General features: G+C 39.3%; 1 protein-coding gene across 3 annotated transcripts in view; it reads left to right on the forward strand.

The window, feature by feature from the left end:
* Positions 1-15400, forward strand: part of armh3 (armadillo like helical domain containing 3) — a 70046-nt gene that overhangs the window by 14891 nt on the left and 39755 nt on the right. For all 3 annotated transcript variants that reach the window (XM_072661008.1, XM_072661007.1, XM_072661009.1), the window contains exons 9-14: positions 11563-11619; positions 11702-11745; positions 11882-11942; positions 13724-13770; positions 13871-13946; positions 15197-15290. In XM_072661008.1, coding sequence (XP_072517109.1) covers positions 11563-11619; positions 11702-11745; positions 11882-11942; positions 13724-13770; positions 13871-13946; positions 15197-15290 — 379 coding nt within the window. The remainder of the gene's footprint in view (positions 1-11562; positions 11620-11701; positions 11746-11881; positions 11943-13723; positions 13771-13870; positions 13947-15196; positions 15291-15400) is intronic.

The following is a 15400-nucleotide window of genomic DNA, read 5'->3' on the forward strand; positions in this document are numbered from 1 at the left end:
ACACAATAGTTGCGGACAAGGATGCTGGTGTATTTCTTTCTCTACCCAAATCCTTTTTTTGCACTGTCTGGCAAGACTACCATGCCCTGTACTCACCGGTTCCAGACATAGAGCTAATTTGAGGGGAGTGCTACCTGGAAAGCCTCACTACTCATACACTGCAGAGGAAGAGGAAGTAGAGGAACACTTGGAAATGTCACTGCTGACATTCTCAAAAAAACATTTTACTGCTTCCCAAATGGTACTTTTGTTTGTTCCAGCAACATCATCAGCTGCCTGCTGAGTCTGCTAGAAAGTATCTGTGAGCACTATCTATTTCATGAGTTGTTGTATGTGTGACCCACCTAATTGAGTACACCAATATTTTAAAGTGCACAAGGTGTTGCTACCGAAGACTGAGGAGTTGTCCCTGGCTAAGACATTGACAATTGTGCTGATTGAGTGCAACAGAGTATGTAGCCACCTGTAGCACCAACAAGTGCCCATGCTTAGCATTGCAACTCTCCCAGGTGCCTCTTCTGCTCTTGACTGGATTACGACATTACAGCCTCCACAAATGATGGCATGCAATTGAGACAGCTGCAGCATTCCTGACCATGTTCACAGCAGCCATGCGGCAACCCTGGATCTAAGTGGGACAACACAATGGACCAGACCTGTCCAGCAAAACTGACCTGTTCGGCATCCTACAAATGACAGTTCACTCGTTTCATCTTCCATATTGCTTGTCAGTGGGACAGTCAGATGGGTTTGGACCCATGGCTCTACCTCCTCGGCAACGATTATGACTGTTGCCACACCTTTCTGGTGGTGGTGGCTAAAAATAAGTTGTGTGCTTTTGCATTTCTGTGGACCCCTGTGCAGTTAATAAGGCAATAATTCCTGACAAATACCCGCTTACCACAGCTAGATAACTTGCTGCTCAGTTCTGTGGATTGACAGTGTTTTCTAAACTTGACCTCACTTTAGAGGCTGGCACCTCACAGCTTTTGTGATGCATGTGTTCCAGTATACCCGGATGCTCCATCCCCAATGGGCTAAGGTGTTAGGTTGCTAAGCTGTTAGGGTTGTAGTTACAGGAAGGGGCCATTCCCAAATTGTTCCCACAAAGTTGGGAGCATGAAATTGGCCAAAATCTCTTGATATGCTGAAACGTTAAGAGTTCCTTTCACTGGAACTAAGGGCCTGAACCCAACTTCTGAAAAACAACCCCACACCATAATTCCCTCTCCACCAAACTTTACAATTCAGTCAGGTTCATCAGGGTTGCATACCACCAACACTTTCTGTTGGTCACATGATGTTTTGCACTCTGAATACCCTGAGCTTACCACTACTGGCTAGGTGACCTTCTTGGTTCTTAGGAAATTCTTGGGTTGTTCTTCTTTTTTTTCTTTTTTTTCTTCCCCCCCCCCCCCTCCTTGCATGCTGGGCATTTTGACCAGGCTAAGTAAGTGTGTGTGTGTGGGGAGTTGAGGGGGTGGTGTTTGTGGGTGTGGGGTTGAGTGGGTGGTCTTTGTGGGTGTGTGTGTGGGGTTGAGGGGGGCCTGGTGTGTGTGGGGGGAAGGTTGAGGGGCCGTGGTGTGTGCTTGTGTGGGAGGACTGCTCGAACACCGACTATCTAATGGACTTTCTGTGTGGTGTGTGATGTCTAGAACTTGTGTACAGTGTATGTAGTATGTGTAGTTGCTTTGGCTACCCATCTGGTTGCTATAGTGTTGCTAAACAGTTGCTTTGGTATCTCATGGTATTGGTACCTATGGTATTGCTGTGTGGTTGCTGGGGGGGTTGCTATGGTGTTGCTAAAATGGTTTCTCGGTGGTTGCTAAGGTGTTGCTAAGTGGTTGCTATATTATGGTGTTGGTTGTTGCTGTGGTGTTGCTATGGTACCTGGGGAGGCTGCTGCGGTGTTACTAAGTGGTTGCTAAGGTGTTGATGTGGTACGGTTATTGTACGTGGCCTACCACTTTGTGGCAGAGTTGCTGTCGTTCCCAATCGCTTCTACTTTGTTATAGTACCACTGACATTTGACTGTGGAATATTTAGCAGCGAGGAAATTTCACAACTGGACTTGTTGCACATGTGGCATCCTATCATGGTACCACGCTGAAGCTCATGAGAGCGACCCATTCTTTCACAAATGTTTGTTGACTCAGTCTGCATGCCTAGCTTGGTTTTATACACCTGTGGTCATGGAATTGATTGGAACACATGAATTCAATGATTTTGATGTGTATGTGAATACTTTTGGCAATATAGTTCAATCAGATTCGCAAAGCATGTGTTAAGGTTCCCCTCCTGATATGTCTGTCCTGTAGTAATTGCTGCAATTCTTTACTCTAACGTATAGCTTTTACCAAGTGTTCGGTATGTGTTTGGTGACATGCCTCTTTTAAGGATTATCCTTTGTTAGTCTATTAGATTAATTTATCATAGCAGTTGGAATTTGGTATATAGTTTTGATAAACATAATTGAATCTTTGATGTCCAAGATGGTAGCAGTTCTCCCTCTTAAAGGGTCTTATTAAAAGGAGACAAGTAGATGGCTTAATTCTTCTTGAAAGGTTCTATACTATTCTACTGGAAAGAATGGAATAGAATGGTATAATTATTCATTTTGAATGGATTGGTTGTGAGATTTTGTATAATCTTAGCTTGGCTCATGATTGTGTAAACTGTGTGACATTGTCTTCACTGTGACACAAAAGTCCAGAAAAGCACATATCCAAACATAAGCCTATAAACAATCTTTCTTAATCTTGTTTGTGTATAGGTGTGCATTGATGCTTGTGTGTATGTTTATTTGGTCTCCACAGTAGGCAATATGCAGCAGAAATATTGGATAAGGTGGCTAATAGGCTAAAAATTCAGATACCTCTTTAGACACTACTACACACAAGTCAATAAGGTACCCACTCTACTATTCGCCCAAGTATTCTCGGAAGAGGTGGGTCTTCAGTCTGCGCTTAAAGACAGCAATCGACTCTGTCGTTCGGACACCCAGGGGAAGTTCGTTCCACCACTTTGATGCCAGGACAGAAAAAAGCCTGGACGCTTGCCATCCCTCTAAATTCATGGAAGACGTGTCAAGTCAGGCCATACTTGAATCTCAAAGGGCTCTTGGTGCGGATCGGCTTTTGACTTTTATTTATTTTTTTTATGTGAGCAGTGGAACAGATCCCAAATTCCCACTGAAATCTCATTGCCTAGACCCTTTGCCATTCGTTTTTCTTTTATTGTAATATATTCACTATTTAGTCATACATTTTGACCTCACACAGCTTGCCAACATTAGAACCTTTCTACTTAAGTCCACAAAGGGGTCTATTTGGTGATGCACTGCAATTTTTTTTAGCAAATTTGCCATTTTAGAACACCACTCAAAAGTTGGAGCTGCTGGAGAGGGAGTGGCCCATTGAATTAGGAATCACTTTTGCTAGGAATGAAAGCAATAAAAAAATGCTATAAGTATCAAATTTGATCTGCCCCATTTCTAAAAGATCCTGGGCAGGGGTCTTTTAAAATGATGTTTGATGGATGTTTTTACCCTGTTCCAAAAAATAGCTTTTTTTACACTTCCAAAAGACGTGGAGATTTTTTTTTCCTTTTTTGATTTTACATTTAAGGCATGAATTAGATCCATTTCCACAGATTGTCCGATTTAATTATTTTTCTTCCAAGTATGTAGTGAGGGTTGAATACTATTAGCAAAATGCCATCAATTAAGGAAATTGTCAGTCTCAGCTTTCCCTTCAAGAACTAAGTCATTCATCCAATAATGAGTGAGGACAAAACCAAGAAAGGAGGATACAGGCTGCTACACAACTCCGAACGAGAAACTGAGAAAGAAAACTAGAATGGGGGAGAGATGAAAGAAGGCATGGCAGAGAGGGAACTCTGGGATATCTGTGTTAAGGAGGCTCTCACTCAGCTGCTTGGTAATAAGCGAATGCTGTAAGACAAAGTCTCTTATTTGGAAGTATGCTCCAGGCACAACAATATTAGAATTTATGGCAACCCGGAGGATGCAGAGGGCACTTCCACAGTGGCATTTGTTATAAACATGATAAAGTCCGAATTGGGAGATGACCTTGGACTGGATCGGGAGATTGACTTGGGGATTGAACATGCTCATTGATCCAAAGCCACCTGCGGGAGGGGAAAAAAAACAGTACCATCGGCCATATGCCAGGAGACAAGCTTAAAGGGATATTAGTAGGCGGAGAGCAGTACAATGTCTGCAAAGTCTGTACGCCGGTGACGTGATGGTTAGAATAATGGATCCAGAGTGGGTTGCCTCTATTAATGAAAATGCTGGAAACATATGGGACATACGCAGGATACATACTCAATGTCCATAAAACCCAGGTCATGACATTTACCTTTACCGTTTAAATGTTAAAGTTTACAACTTTACAACTTTACCTCACAAGAATTTGGTGTAAATCTTAATTTTGATTAGCACCTGTCCCACATTAAATATCTAAGAGTATGCATACCCAAAGACTCATCTCTAAGGAATTATTACATCTCAGCTCAGTTGAGGCCTCTTGTGTATTATTGTAACCTATCTTATGAAGCCAAATAGAAAACAATGGAGCTATCTTTGAAAGACCCTACTAGGTTGTGTAGATGGGGAGAAGGACATATCGCAGACATCAAGCCAAGAGTAAATTTCTCGTTAAAGGTATGAAGGGATGTGATCAAACTCCAAAAAGTGTTTAAACTACTAAGATGCCAGTAATAAGGCTGATCATGCACACATTTTTTGGTCTTACTCCTTTATTCAGCTATTTTGAAACCCTCCTCTGAGGGTTTAGCATTTAAGATGGGGACAAAAACCTGTCCAACCCAGTCTCTCTTTCATTTTTTTTTTTTTTTTAATACTCATCAGAAAGTTGTGTTTTGGGATAAACAGTCGGTTTTGTTTGTAACTGCTTCTCCCAAACCCTTTACATTCAATGTAGTAAATTTGCATGTACTTTTGTTGTGATATAAGAAAAAAATTGTATGTAAATGACAAATTTATTAATTTGTAAACAGTGAAAATAATGGCCTGTTACAGGAGATTTAGAAAGATACCAGTATCTTGTTCATATTCATTTTACAGGTAGGTATTAAAACACCTCTAATGTGAGTGTGTTAAACAGTTTCTCCAAAATAATGAAAAGAAAGTCCTTTAATATTGCATATTTACTTTAATTGTCTTTTCTTGAACACAGAATGCAGTGAAACAAAAAAATCTTGTGTTAACAGCTTTACAGTCACTGGCCTATAATCGGTCAAGTTAGCTTGAACAGGTGTGTGTTCATTGTCGTTATTATATTTCCCAGCATTCAGTGCATCACCACAACTGTGGTAAATCAGAAAGGTCAAACCTTACAAAATACATTACACCTGTCTGCTCTAAAAAAAGATTGCAGTTTGATAGGGCAACTTCAGAATTAGTCACAGTTTGCCTCAACCAGGATTCAGTTACTACAGCAATATCTAGACCAAATTGTAATTTTTTTTCAAAAGATCCAGTTGATCTGTCGGGGGAGGAGTTGTGTAGCTGAGTGCTGGGACATTTAGCAATGCTGATATTTACTGTATAAATGAAAATGGAAGTGTGAGCTTCTTTTTAAGAAATAGATGTACTGGAAATGCCATATGTATGGATTTTGAAATTATGAAAGTACTGTGGAAAAAATGGTTTATACTACCTAATTTTTTATATCTGGAAAAAGTGAAAGTGGTGTGAAAGTGTTTGCCCCCTGATATCTTATTTATTTGCATGTTTGTCGCCCTTAAATGTTTCAGATCATCAAACAAATTAAAAAAATACATAAAGAACCCAAACGCAAACTGCAGGTTTTAAATTAAGGTTTTATTATTAAGGGGGGGATCCAAATCCACATGGACCTGTGTGATTACCCCCTAAACCTAATAACTGGTTGGGCCACGTTTAGCAGCAACAACTTCAATCAACCCTTTTTAAGGTCGTGCCACAGCATCTCAATCGAATTCAGGTCAGGACTTTGACTAGGCCTGTCCAAAGTCTTAATTTTGTTTTTCTTAAGCCATTCAGAGGTGGACTTGCTAGGTATTTGCATCATTGTCATGCTGTAGAACCCAAGTGGCTTTAGCTTGAGGTCTCAGATGGCCGGACATTCTCCTTCAGGATTTTTTGGTAGACAGCAAAATTTATGGTTCCATTTACCAGAGCAAGTCTTTCACGTCCTGAAGCAGCAAAACAGCCCCAGACCACCACCACCATATTTTGCTGTTGGCATGATGTTCCTTGAAACTTTGATATGCAGACCATTTTTGCAGAGTCTCTTAATGTGGAGACGTGAACACGTGAACCTTAACTAAGGCCTGCAGTTCTTTTTGTTGTTGAGGTCTTTTGTGACCTCTTGGATAAGTTGTCACTATGCTCTTGGGGTAATTTTGGTTGGCTGGCCACTCCTGGGAAGGTTCACCACTGTTCCATGTTTTTGCCATTTGTGGATAATGGCTCTCACTGTTGTTCCAAAGCTTTATAAATGCCTTTATAACCTTTTCCAGACTGATAGATCTCAGTTACTTTAAGTCTTGTTTTCCTAAATTTCTTTGGATCGCACCTAGCTTTTGAGAAACTTTTGGTCACTTTGTCAGGCTGGTCCCATTTAAGTGATTTCAGATGTGGCAGTTATCAGGCCTGGGTGTGGCTAGAAAAATCAGCTTTCCAAAGATGTGATAAACCACAGTTAATTTATGTTTTGTGTGTACTCATGCCCAAGCTTTTTTTTTCATTTTTTGCTGATGCTTTTTAATTGATCTATCAGACACATTCCTGTGCAAGGACAACCCTGAGCCTAAGCCCCACACCATTTCTCCTGCCACTCCTATGTTTATGTCAGACTGCCCCCAAAGGCTTCTAATACAGAAATTTCTGACCTGGTCACTCTGTCTACTTGATTTACACACAGTAGGCAGACACCTCTCTCGAACATTGTCTTAGTCACCTCAGAGAAGAACATGAAATTCCTAGATATTCTCAGTATTTTATTGCACCTGGTGGGATGATGCTGAAGTCCACCAAATTGGGGTTCCCCATTCGTTTTAGTTTTGTCTTTGCCCCCTGGCCATCCTCTCTTTGGTCATGTTAGGAAAACATTACAACGTGTTTTAAAACATTTTGGCCTTCCCTTAAAGCTGACATTGCCCAGTACTTTCTGCCCTGTCATGCCAAGTTGTTGGTAAACCCAATGAGTTTTTCCCCCTGCTCCCTTGTGCCCCACACCTGCCATAGGGGAATCATTCAAAAGACTTTTAATTGACTGTATAGTCCCCTTACCAAAGACTTGTGCTGGTAACTGCTACCTATTGTGCGCAACTACTAGAATTCCTGATGCCATTCCCTTACATTCCATAAAGTCAAAGTCAGTAATCAAGGCTTTTATCAAATTCTGCACCACATTTGGTTTGACAAAGTACATTGTCAGACCAAGGTTTTAATTTCACTTCTAAGCCTTTTGCTCAGGTTGTTTGTGTACTACAAGTTAAACACCAAGTCTCCAGTGGATCATGACATGCCATCAGACATGTAAGAATATGTTAAGAACCTATTGCTTTGAGACAGGTTAATAGTGGGCTAAGGGAGTGCCTCTGCTTTTATTTGCCATTTGTGACACAGCTCAAGAATCCACAGGTTTCAGTCCAGATTAGCTGCTTTTTGGTTGTTCAGTCTGGTTGTCTCCTTCCTTGCCTTCAAGTGATAATGTGCCTTGTTTTGTATCTAAAGTTTGTGAGAGCCTGCGCTTAGCTTGTGTGTTCCTTGGAGAACAATTATAAAATAACTAATTGCAAAGCTGTTACTCTGACATTTATGGTAGGAGATTGTGTCCTTGCCATTTTGCCTACCATTGGTTCCACACTGCAGACTCTGTTTTTCTAGCCCTTATGAAAAGAAAAGACCTTAAGAAAACGGTCTCCCACTAACTACCTTATCGCTATTCCAGGTCACCGTTGCAAGTCCCACATGTGTCATTTAAACATGCTAAAGCCATATTTTGGTTATTTTGTAGGGATGTGAGTAGACTGATGATCTCCACTTTGGTAGGAACGGTCTTCCCTGTGCTCACCTTTCTAAAATAACACCTCTCTAAAAATAAAAATGTCATGTTTGTCCCGTTTAACTTCTGTTTGATAGGTTTCCATCACTATTCTCTGATGTCCTATCTCATACTTCCGTCCTGTTGGCGGACACCCACCTATCAGACATCGCCCTTGCCATGTTAACCCCTTTAAGTGCTTTCTCCTTAACAAGGAGAGTATTTGTTGGAACATGGTCTTGCAGTTCTCAGTAACAGCCAGTGGTGTTCCCCTTACCTATTGGGTCACAGACCTGATGGTACATATAGATTTTGTACAGATTACCTGAAAGTGAATGCCATCAACATCTTAGATTCATTTCCTAGTTGTATACCTATTCGTTATTGGCAAGTCCCCCTTACCCACCATGCTTCACAAATCTCTGCTTTCACTATGCCAGACAACTTTGTTCTACACAGTAATGCTCTTCGAGTTACGAAATGCTCCTGCTACATTCCAACGCCTTATGACTGCTGTACTGGGCAATATATCAAATTGCGAAGCCTACTTAGACAATGTTGTTGTTTACTCTGACTCTTGGGAACATCACATGCACCTACGGGAAACTGCCTTTGCTTGACTGCAGGATGCCTCAATTGAACTAAACCTTGAAATATGTGAATTTGGAAAATGTATGGTCACCTACTTGGTTAAAGTTGTTGGCAGTGGCATGGTATGACCTCTAGATACAAAACTCCAAAATGTTTGCTCCTTTCCCACTCTAAAAAAAAAAAAAAAAAGTATGAACTCAACAGGCAAACAGTCTTGAGTTTAAGGGCTTACTAAGTAGCTTCACTGCCATTTTCATTGTAAGTTGATGCCAGTGGCACAGGAACTGGCGCGGTCCTCCTACAGTATGATGCAAATAAGATCGACGTATGTGTTTTACTTTGGCTGACTGAAGTGGACAGTTATTTATTTATTTTATTTTTGGGGGGGGAAACAATTGGTGAGAGAGGAGAAAAAGGTATAAAATCCAGTCTCCCTATCATGGGAAATTGCAAAGAAGATCTTTCTGCTCTGATCCGGACACAGTGAGGGTACCGTGAATGCAGCGTTCTCATGTTCACCTAAATGGATTCAATACTGTGAGCAGACAGTGGTCAGTCAGACTGGTAAAAAGATGGGAGGGGGTCTCGTTGTGTTGGTGAACAACAGATGGTGCCACCAACAGATGGTAAGCCAGACATTGAATTGTGTGTTGTTGGAATGTGTCCGTAGTATTTACCGCAAGAATTTATGAAGGTGGTCATGTGTGCTCTGAGGGTACAGGCAGAGCTTGATTAAAGAAGCCTAAATTGAAGCAGAACAATACGCGTGATGTGTGGAGAGGCCTAAAAGACATTACAGGCTTTAATCCATGCAGCAACAGCTGAGGGTGGTACCCCCAGCAGTTTGCATATAAGGATTGGAGTGGATGATTCAGTCATCTACCTGCTGGACAAAGTCTACTCTCATCTAGATACAGCAGACAGCACAGCGAGGATAATTTATTTTATTTCTCCAGCGCATTTCAGCGCATTCAACTTCTTAACTTCGGCAGATGCAGGTGGACGAATCCATCATCACATGGATAATGGACTTCCTGATGGGTCGCTCGCAGTTTGGCTGCAGGACGCTGTTTCGGACATGGCCATGTGCAGTATGGGGCTTTCTCAGGGCACTCTATTAGCACTGTTCCATCTACACCTCTGACTTCAGACACAACTCTGGAACAGGTCATCAGAAATGCAGAAATTCTTAGATGAATGGGCATGCATCTGGACAGTGAACTGGACTGGAGCTCTAACACCTGTGTTGTGTTCTAGAAGGGACAGAGACGTCTGTACTTTCTCAGGAAACTAAGGTCCTCTGAAATTCTTTGGACATTCTACCAGTCTGTTGTTGCTAGTGCTATATTCTATGCTGTTGTGTGCTGGAGCAACAGCATCAACAAAAGTGCAAACAACAAACTGGACAATCTGTTTAAGAAGGCTAGCTATGTTGTAGGAGCCAAACTGGATACTCTGAATGTTGTGGCTGAAAAACAAACTCTCAATATGCTGCTTGTCATCATGGACAGTGGAGAAACAGAGAAGCTCGTTCAGTGGTAGACTGCTACAGCTGTCTACCACTGAGCGCTGTGAGATTTTCTTCCCACTGCAATAAGGTCTCTATAATGAGTCTCCTTACTGCAGGGGCACTACTGATGTCCTACTGTCTGAAGTGTGCTGATTTAAATCTACTGCTACATGTCACTGTATTATATTTATTATTATTATTATTATTACCTAATGCACTCATTGCACTGTGATTTCTACCTGGCCTGCTGCTGTTCCTACAGTTTCACGGTCACTGTGGCTTACATTTTATTTATAGTCTTCATATCTCTATAGTGCAATTATACATATGCTGCTCTTGTACATTCTTTATATATCCACATCGGCCCTGCTTACGTTTATTTATTAATAGCTCTTCTGTAACTTTTGTTGTATTTATTCTGCCATTTTGTTTGGGAGTGGGTTTGTCTCTGTGTATTCAGGGAAGTAGGCAAATTCTTTGTCTTTTGTTTGTTGTTTGCACACAGGTAAGGTAAGGGTTGTAAAGTTATTGTGGGGTTTTGTTTGTTGTTTCGGTCTTGGTCACTCTTAAAGTCTGTTCCGATGTTGTTAGTCCATAATATACTCCGTTACCCAGTTCTGATCAGTTTCATTTTCCACATATTCATTACTGCATTCCTGCTTATTTTTGTGCATGTGTAATGTGTGCTTAAATATGATTGTGCTTGCATGCATGTGTGCACCTTGGTAATGTATTTGTTTGTGTATTTAAATAGAGACTAATTTCATTATTTAAAAATAGTGTCCTTCCGATTCTAAGGTTACGTAGTCTGGCCATGTCTATTCTGAGTATGTGTGTATGTTAAGAATTGAGAATGTTGAGAATTGTCTATGCCGCCCCTAGGGTACAAGCCTAAAGTAAAGTTTCAGACACAAAAATCCAGGTTCTAGCCATAATGCTTTTTTACATATTCACTGGAAATTTGGAGGTTTATTGTGGGAGTGGACTATATAAAAGATTGGGTGTTCTCGATGTGTCAGCACAGAATGCCCAATCTTTTATTAAGTTCACTCCCACAGTAGATCGATTTGTCCTGGCATTTAAATCAGTTTAGAGATTATGTATTGTTTGTTGTTTTATTGGTTTTGTTCATTTTACTGATTTCCTTTATCAGTAATATTTTCTGAAGTTTTTGAAGATTTTAGAGATGTAACTTTGATTACTTATAAATTTTACTGTGCAGCACTTTGGTAAAGTAAAAGGTAAAGGTGCATGTATTTGTCACTGTACTATGTACAGAAAAATGTACAAGCTTAATGCTGTAATTAAGATAAAGACTTTAAAATTTAAAGAAGAGTTACACATCCCATTTGCTTATCCTTTTTCTCTGTTGCTGTTTTCTAGTCTGTCAACCCCTATATTGTGAAGTTGTCTATAGTGGATGATGAGTCAACTTTGGATGTAAGTTTTTGGATGGAAATTCTCTTTCGAAATTGAGTCAATTTATATTTACATGTTTATATTTACACTTTTCTATTTTTAGGGAATGGGCATGGTTGTCCACCATGCTCTTACAGAATACAATAGGTAAGGAGGGTTTTCCTTCTTTGGTTTCTTATACTTTTTTTCTGTTCTCATGTATCAATATGTTCATACATCTTTCTCTTTCTGTTTTCATTGATTGTTTTTATTTATTTATTTATTTTTAAATCTGTTGCATCAGGCAGTACAAAGACAAAGAAGAAGAGAGGCATGGAGGTTTTCTAACCACTCTAACCAACATGGTATGAGTTATGTTTCAACGAGCCTTGGGATTAAATACAATATTAAATGTTGTGATAATTTGAACCAGTGACTATATTAGGTCAATTGTTGTCCCACATTTTTTTTGGGCATTGTCTTTGTGTTGTTAATGTAACAAATTCGTCTCCTGGGTAGACCATGAAAATGGATGAGCTTGTACAGAAGAAGGGTGTATGCGCCAATTTGGCAACGATTTCTTTTCTAACCACACAAACACAGAAAACTGCTAGATGTTAACAATGTTACAATGTGATGCCATCTATGTAGAAAATGGATCGCCACCAAGGATGGAAATACTACTAATTTGCAAGTACGTCTCAGGATACATCATCCAGCTCAGTATGCTAAACTGAACTAATGAAAAGAGAAAACAGTTTGTCGAATCAGTCGACAATCACAAGTGCTTTCGCAATATGTACAAAGTACAAATGTGACTGTGCAAAATGCAGAGTGCGCACTACCAGTGTAACCTGTTACAATTTGTTTACTTATATAAATGGAGCTAAACAAGATAAATAGCTAAATAATTAGTACTAAAACATATATATGGGATTGTTTTAGTAAAAAAAAAAAAAAAAAAAAATATATATATATATATATATATATATATATATATATATATATATATATTTTTTTTTTTTTTTTTTTTTTTTTTTTTTTTTTTACTAAAACAATCCCAATCCCACGTGATGGGGCTCTAAACAAATCAGAAAATGATTGAGAGGATAATTGAGCAGACCCAAGCAATTGAATTGGTTCTGACTGCTGAACGATGTGCTTTGTCACAGGACCTTAATATGCTGGAAGCAAAGAACAAGGCTCTTAAGCCTGTTGCAGACTTCACTGATTTTGCGATCACTTCTTTTTCTGAAAAGTGACATTAAGTCAATTGTATACAGATGTACCGCTAACAAAGGACCTCATACACGTGATTATGACAGAACTGGAGTCAAAATATGACTGCGAGTCAACCAAACTGAAATGGTCAAAATTGTGCTGGAACAGGGCCAGACAGGTGTGTCCACAAGACAAGAAAAGGATGAGCCCTCATTAAAGAAGAAAACATTGGGCAGCTAAATGTCCAAAATAAAATCATCACTTTTACTCTTTTACTGAAGAAGAGCGAGCTTCTACTAAATTGACAGTGTATAAACAGGAACCAATCATCGATGAAGATGATCCGTTAGTATAGCGGTGTACAAATGATAAATACCTGCTCATGATGGCAAGACTTGTGCGCACAACAAGCACCTCATCCAGACATATTTTCAGCACAGATGGAAATGTTGTTAGCCCCTCACGCTCTCATCTTAAACCTAAAAAAAGTTAACACGTTTGTCTTCTTCGCAAAGAATTTCTAAGTGTGTACCTCTATGCTTTAAACTTAAGCTATTTCATTTACTTTATTTTTTTTTATTTGCTCTCCAGGTTTATCCAAGCTCATAATTTAAATGATTTTTTTAGCTATAAATTTAAAAATAAAGTACTCTGCTTGATGCCCACTGAATGTATTTTCCTGTAGTCAATAGTACATAATGTTATGAGTATTGGCTGAAAAGTTAGATAAAAGCAAATGTAGACAGGACAAATGGAAGGCCCCATACAGCTTCCGTGGGGTACTTTGTAACTTACATTTAGACAAACGATTTATCGTGTTCAAAATTAAGTTATTGCCCAATCCTAGTTTCAAACTTTTTATTTTTTGAATACTAATATGGTAAATGGAGTCAGCATTCATTATAATTACTCTTCTCATTTGTAGGTAGGCAGTATGTTTATTGCTGATGCAGAGGAGAAACTGTCAGTACAGTAAGTTGCTAAATTCTTGTTTAAATTTGCTTAGATGATTGTCTGGACAATTTAGTGACTGGGATTTTCAGGAAAAATATGTGTGTGTTTTTTTTTTAAGAACTAATGAAGCAATCCTACTTGCCCTATATGAGGCTGTTCATCTCAACAGAAACTTCATTACAGTTCTTGCACAAGTAAGTGTAATCACAGGGGTGTTGACCGTATGCTGGTTAGTTCCTACCAAAAGTGGTCAAAGTTAGAACATCGGTCAGAACTGGACCATGGAGCAATGGATAAGTTAAACATTTTCAGGGTGTTTTCTAAAATCAAAACAGCCACAATAAATCATAAAGGGTTAAAAATATACACACACACCCCCACACACTTTTTTTTTATTAAAAAAGATATCTGTAAATTTTTGACCGTTTTGGTTTTAGACCCCAGTTGTGCCCTACTTTGTTTATTGAAGATGTACATTGGACACTAATTCTGTCCTAGGAAAATAACGATTGAAATAAATCCTTGAAAACCCATTGCAATATACACACGTCGACAGAATTGTTGGTACCCCTAGGTTAATGAAAGAAAAACCCACAATGGCCACATAAATAACTTGAATCTGACAAAAGTAATAATAAATAAAAAGTATATGCAAATGAACAAATAATTTTTTTGAACCATGCTTCAACAGAATTATTTTAGAAAGTAAACTCATTAAACAGGCCTGGACAAAAATTATGGTACCCTTGAAAATAATGTGACCAAAGGGAAATGATAAATCAAGGTGTGTCCACTAATTAGTATCACAGGTGTCTACAATCTTGTAATCAGTCAGTGGGCTTATATATAGGGCTACAGGTAGTCACTGTACTGTTTGGTGTGTACCACACAACATGGACCAGAGGAAGCAAGGGAAAGAGTTGTCTGAGGAGATTAGAAAGAAAATTATAGAGAAGCACGTTAAAGGTGAAGGTTATAAGACCATCTCCAAGCAGCTTAATGTTCCTGTGACTACGGTTGCACATATTATTCAGAAATTTAAGATCCATGGGACTGTAGTCAACCTCCCTGAACCTGGCTGCAGGAGGAAAATTGATGACAAATCAAAGAGACGGATAATACGAATGGTAACAAAAGCATTTCATAGCAGTTTTCATAGCATTTTTATTTATTATTACTTTTGTCAGATTCAAGTTTTCTGTGACCATTGTGGGTTTTTATTTTATTAACCGAGGGGGTGTCCACAACTTTGTCCACGTGTGTATAACACAAATGTCAATCATGAGTGTATGTAAAATTCTGACCACAACTGTGCATTCATCAAACAGGTTTCTTTTAGAATGTTTCAACAATTTCATTTTTAATCATTGAATCTGAAGTGCTATGTAAACTAAAGTGGAAGTAAGATCATTTGTTTTTGGGTATTTGTAATTGTAAAAAACAGAGTCATCCAGAGATCGACATGGCAGCCACCCCAGCATCCACCATTCCTACCACACCTACTACGCCTCTGGGCACTACCCCTCCTTCTGTGGATAGTAAGTAACTGGAGCAAAATAAATAAATAGTGTGCGCACAATGCATTCAGAAAATCTTCAGACCCTTTCCCTTCATCAAGGTTTTCCCCAATCTGCACTTAATGACCCAT

This window comes from Salminus brasiliensis, chromosome 17 (assembly GCF_030463535.1).
Source record: "Salminus brasiliensis chromosome 17, fSalBra1.hap2, whole genome shotgun sequence".
Classification (NCBI taxonomy): domain Eukaryota; kingdom Metazoa; phylum Chordata; class Actinopteri; order Characiformes; family Bryconidae; genus Salminus; species Salminus brasiliensis.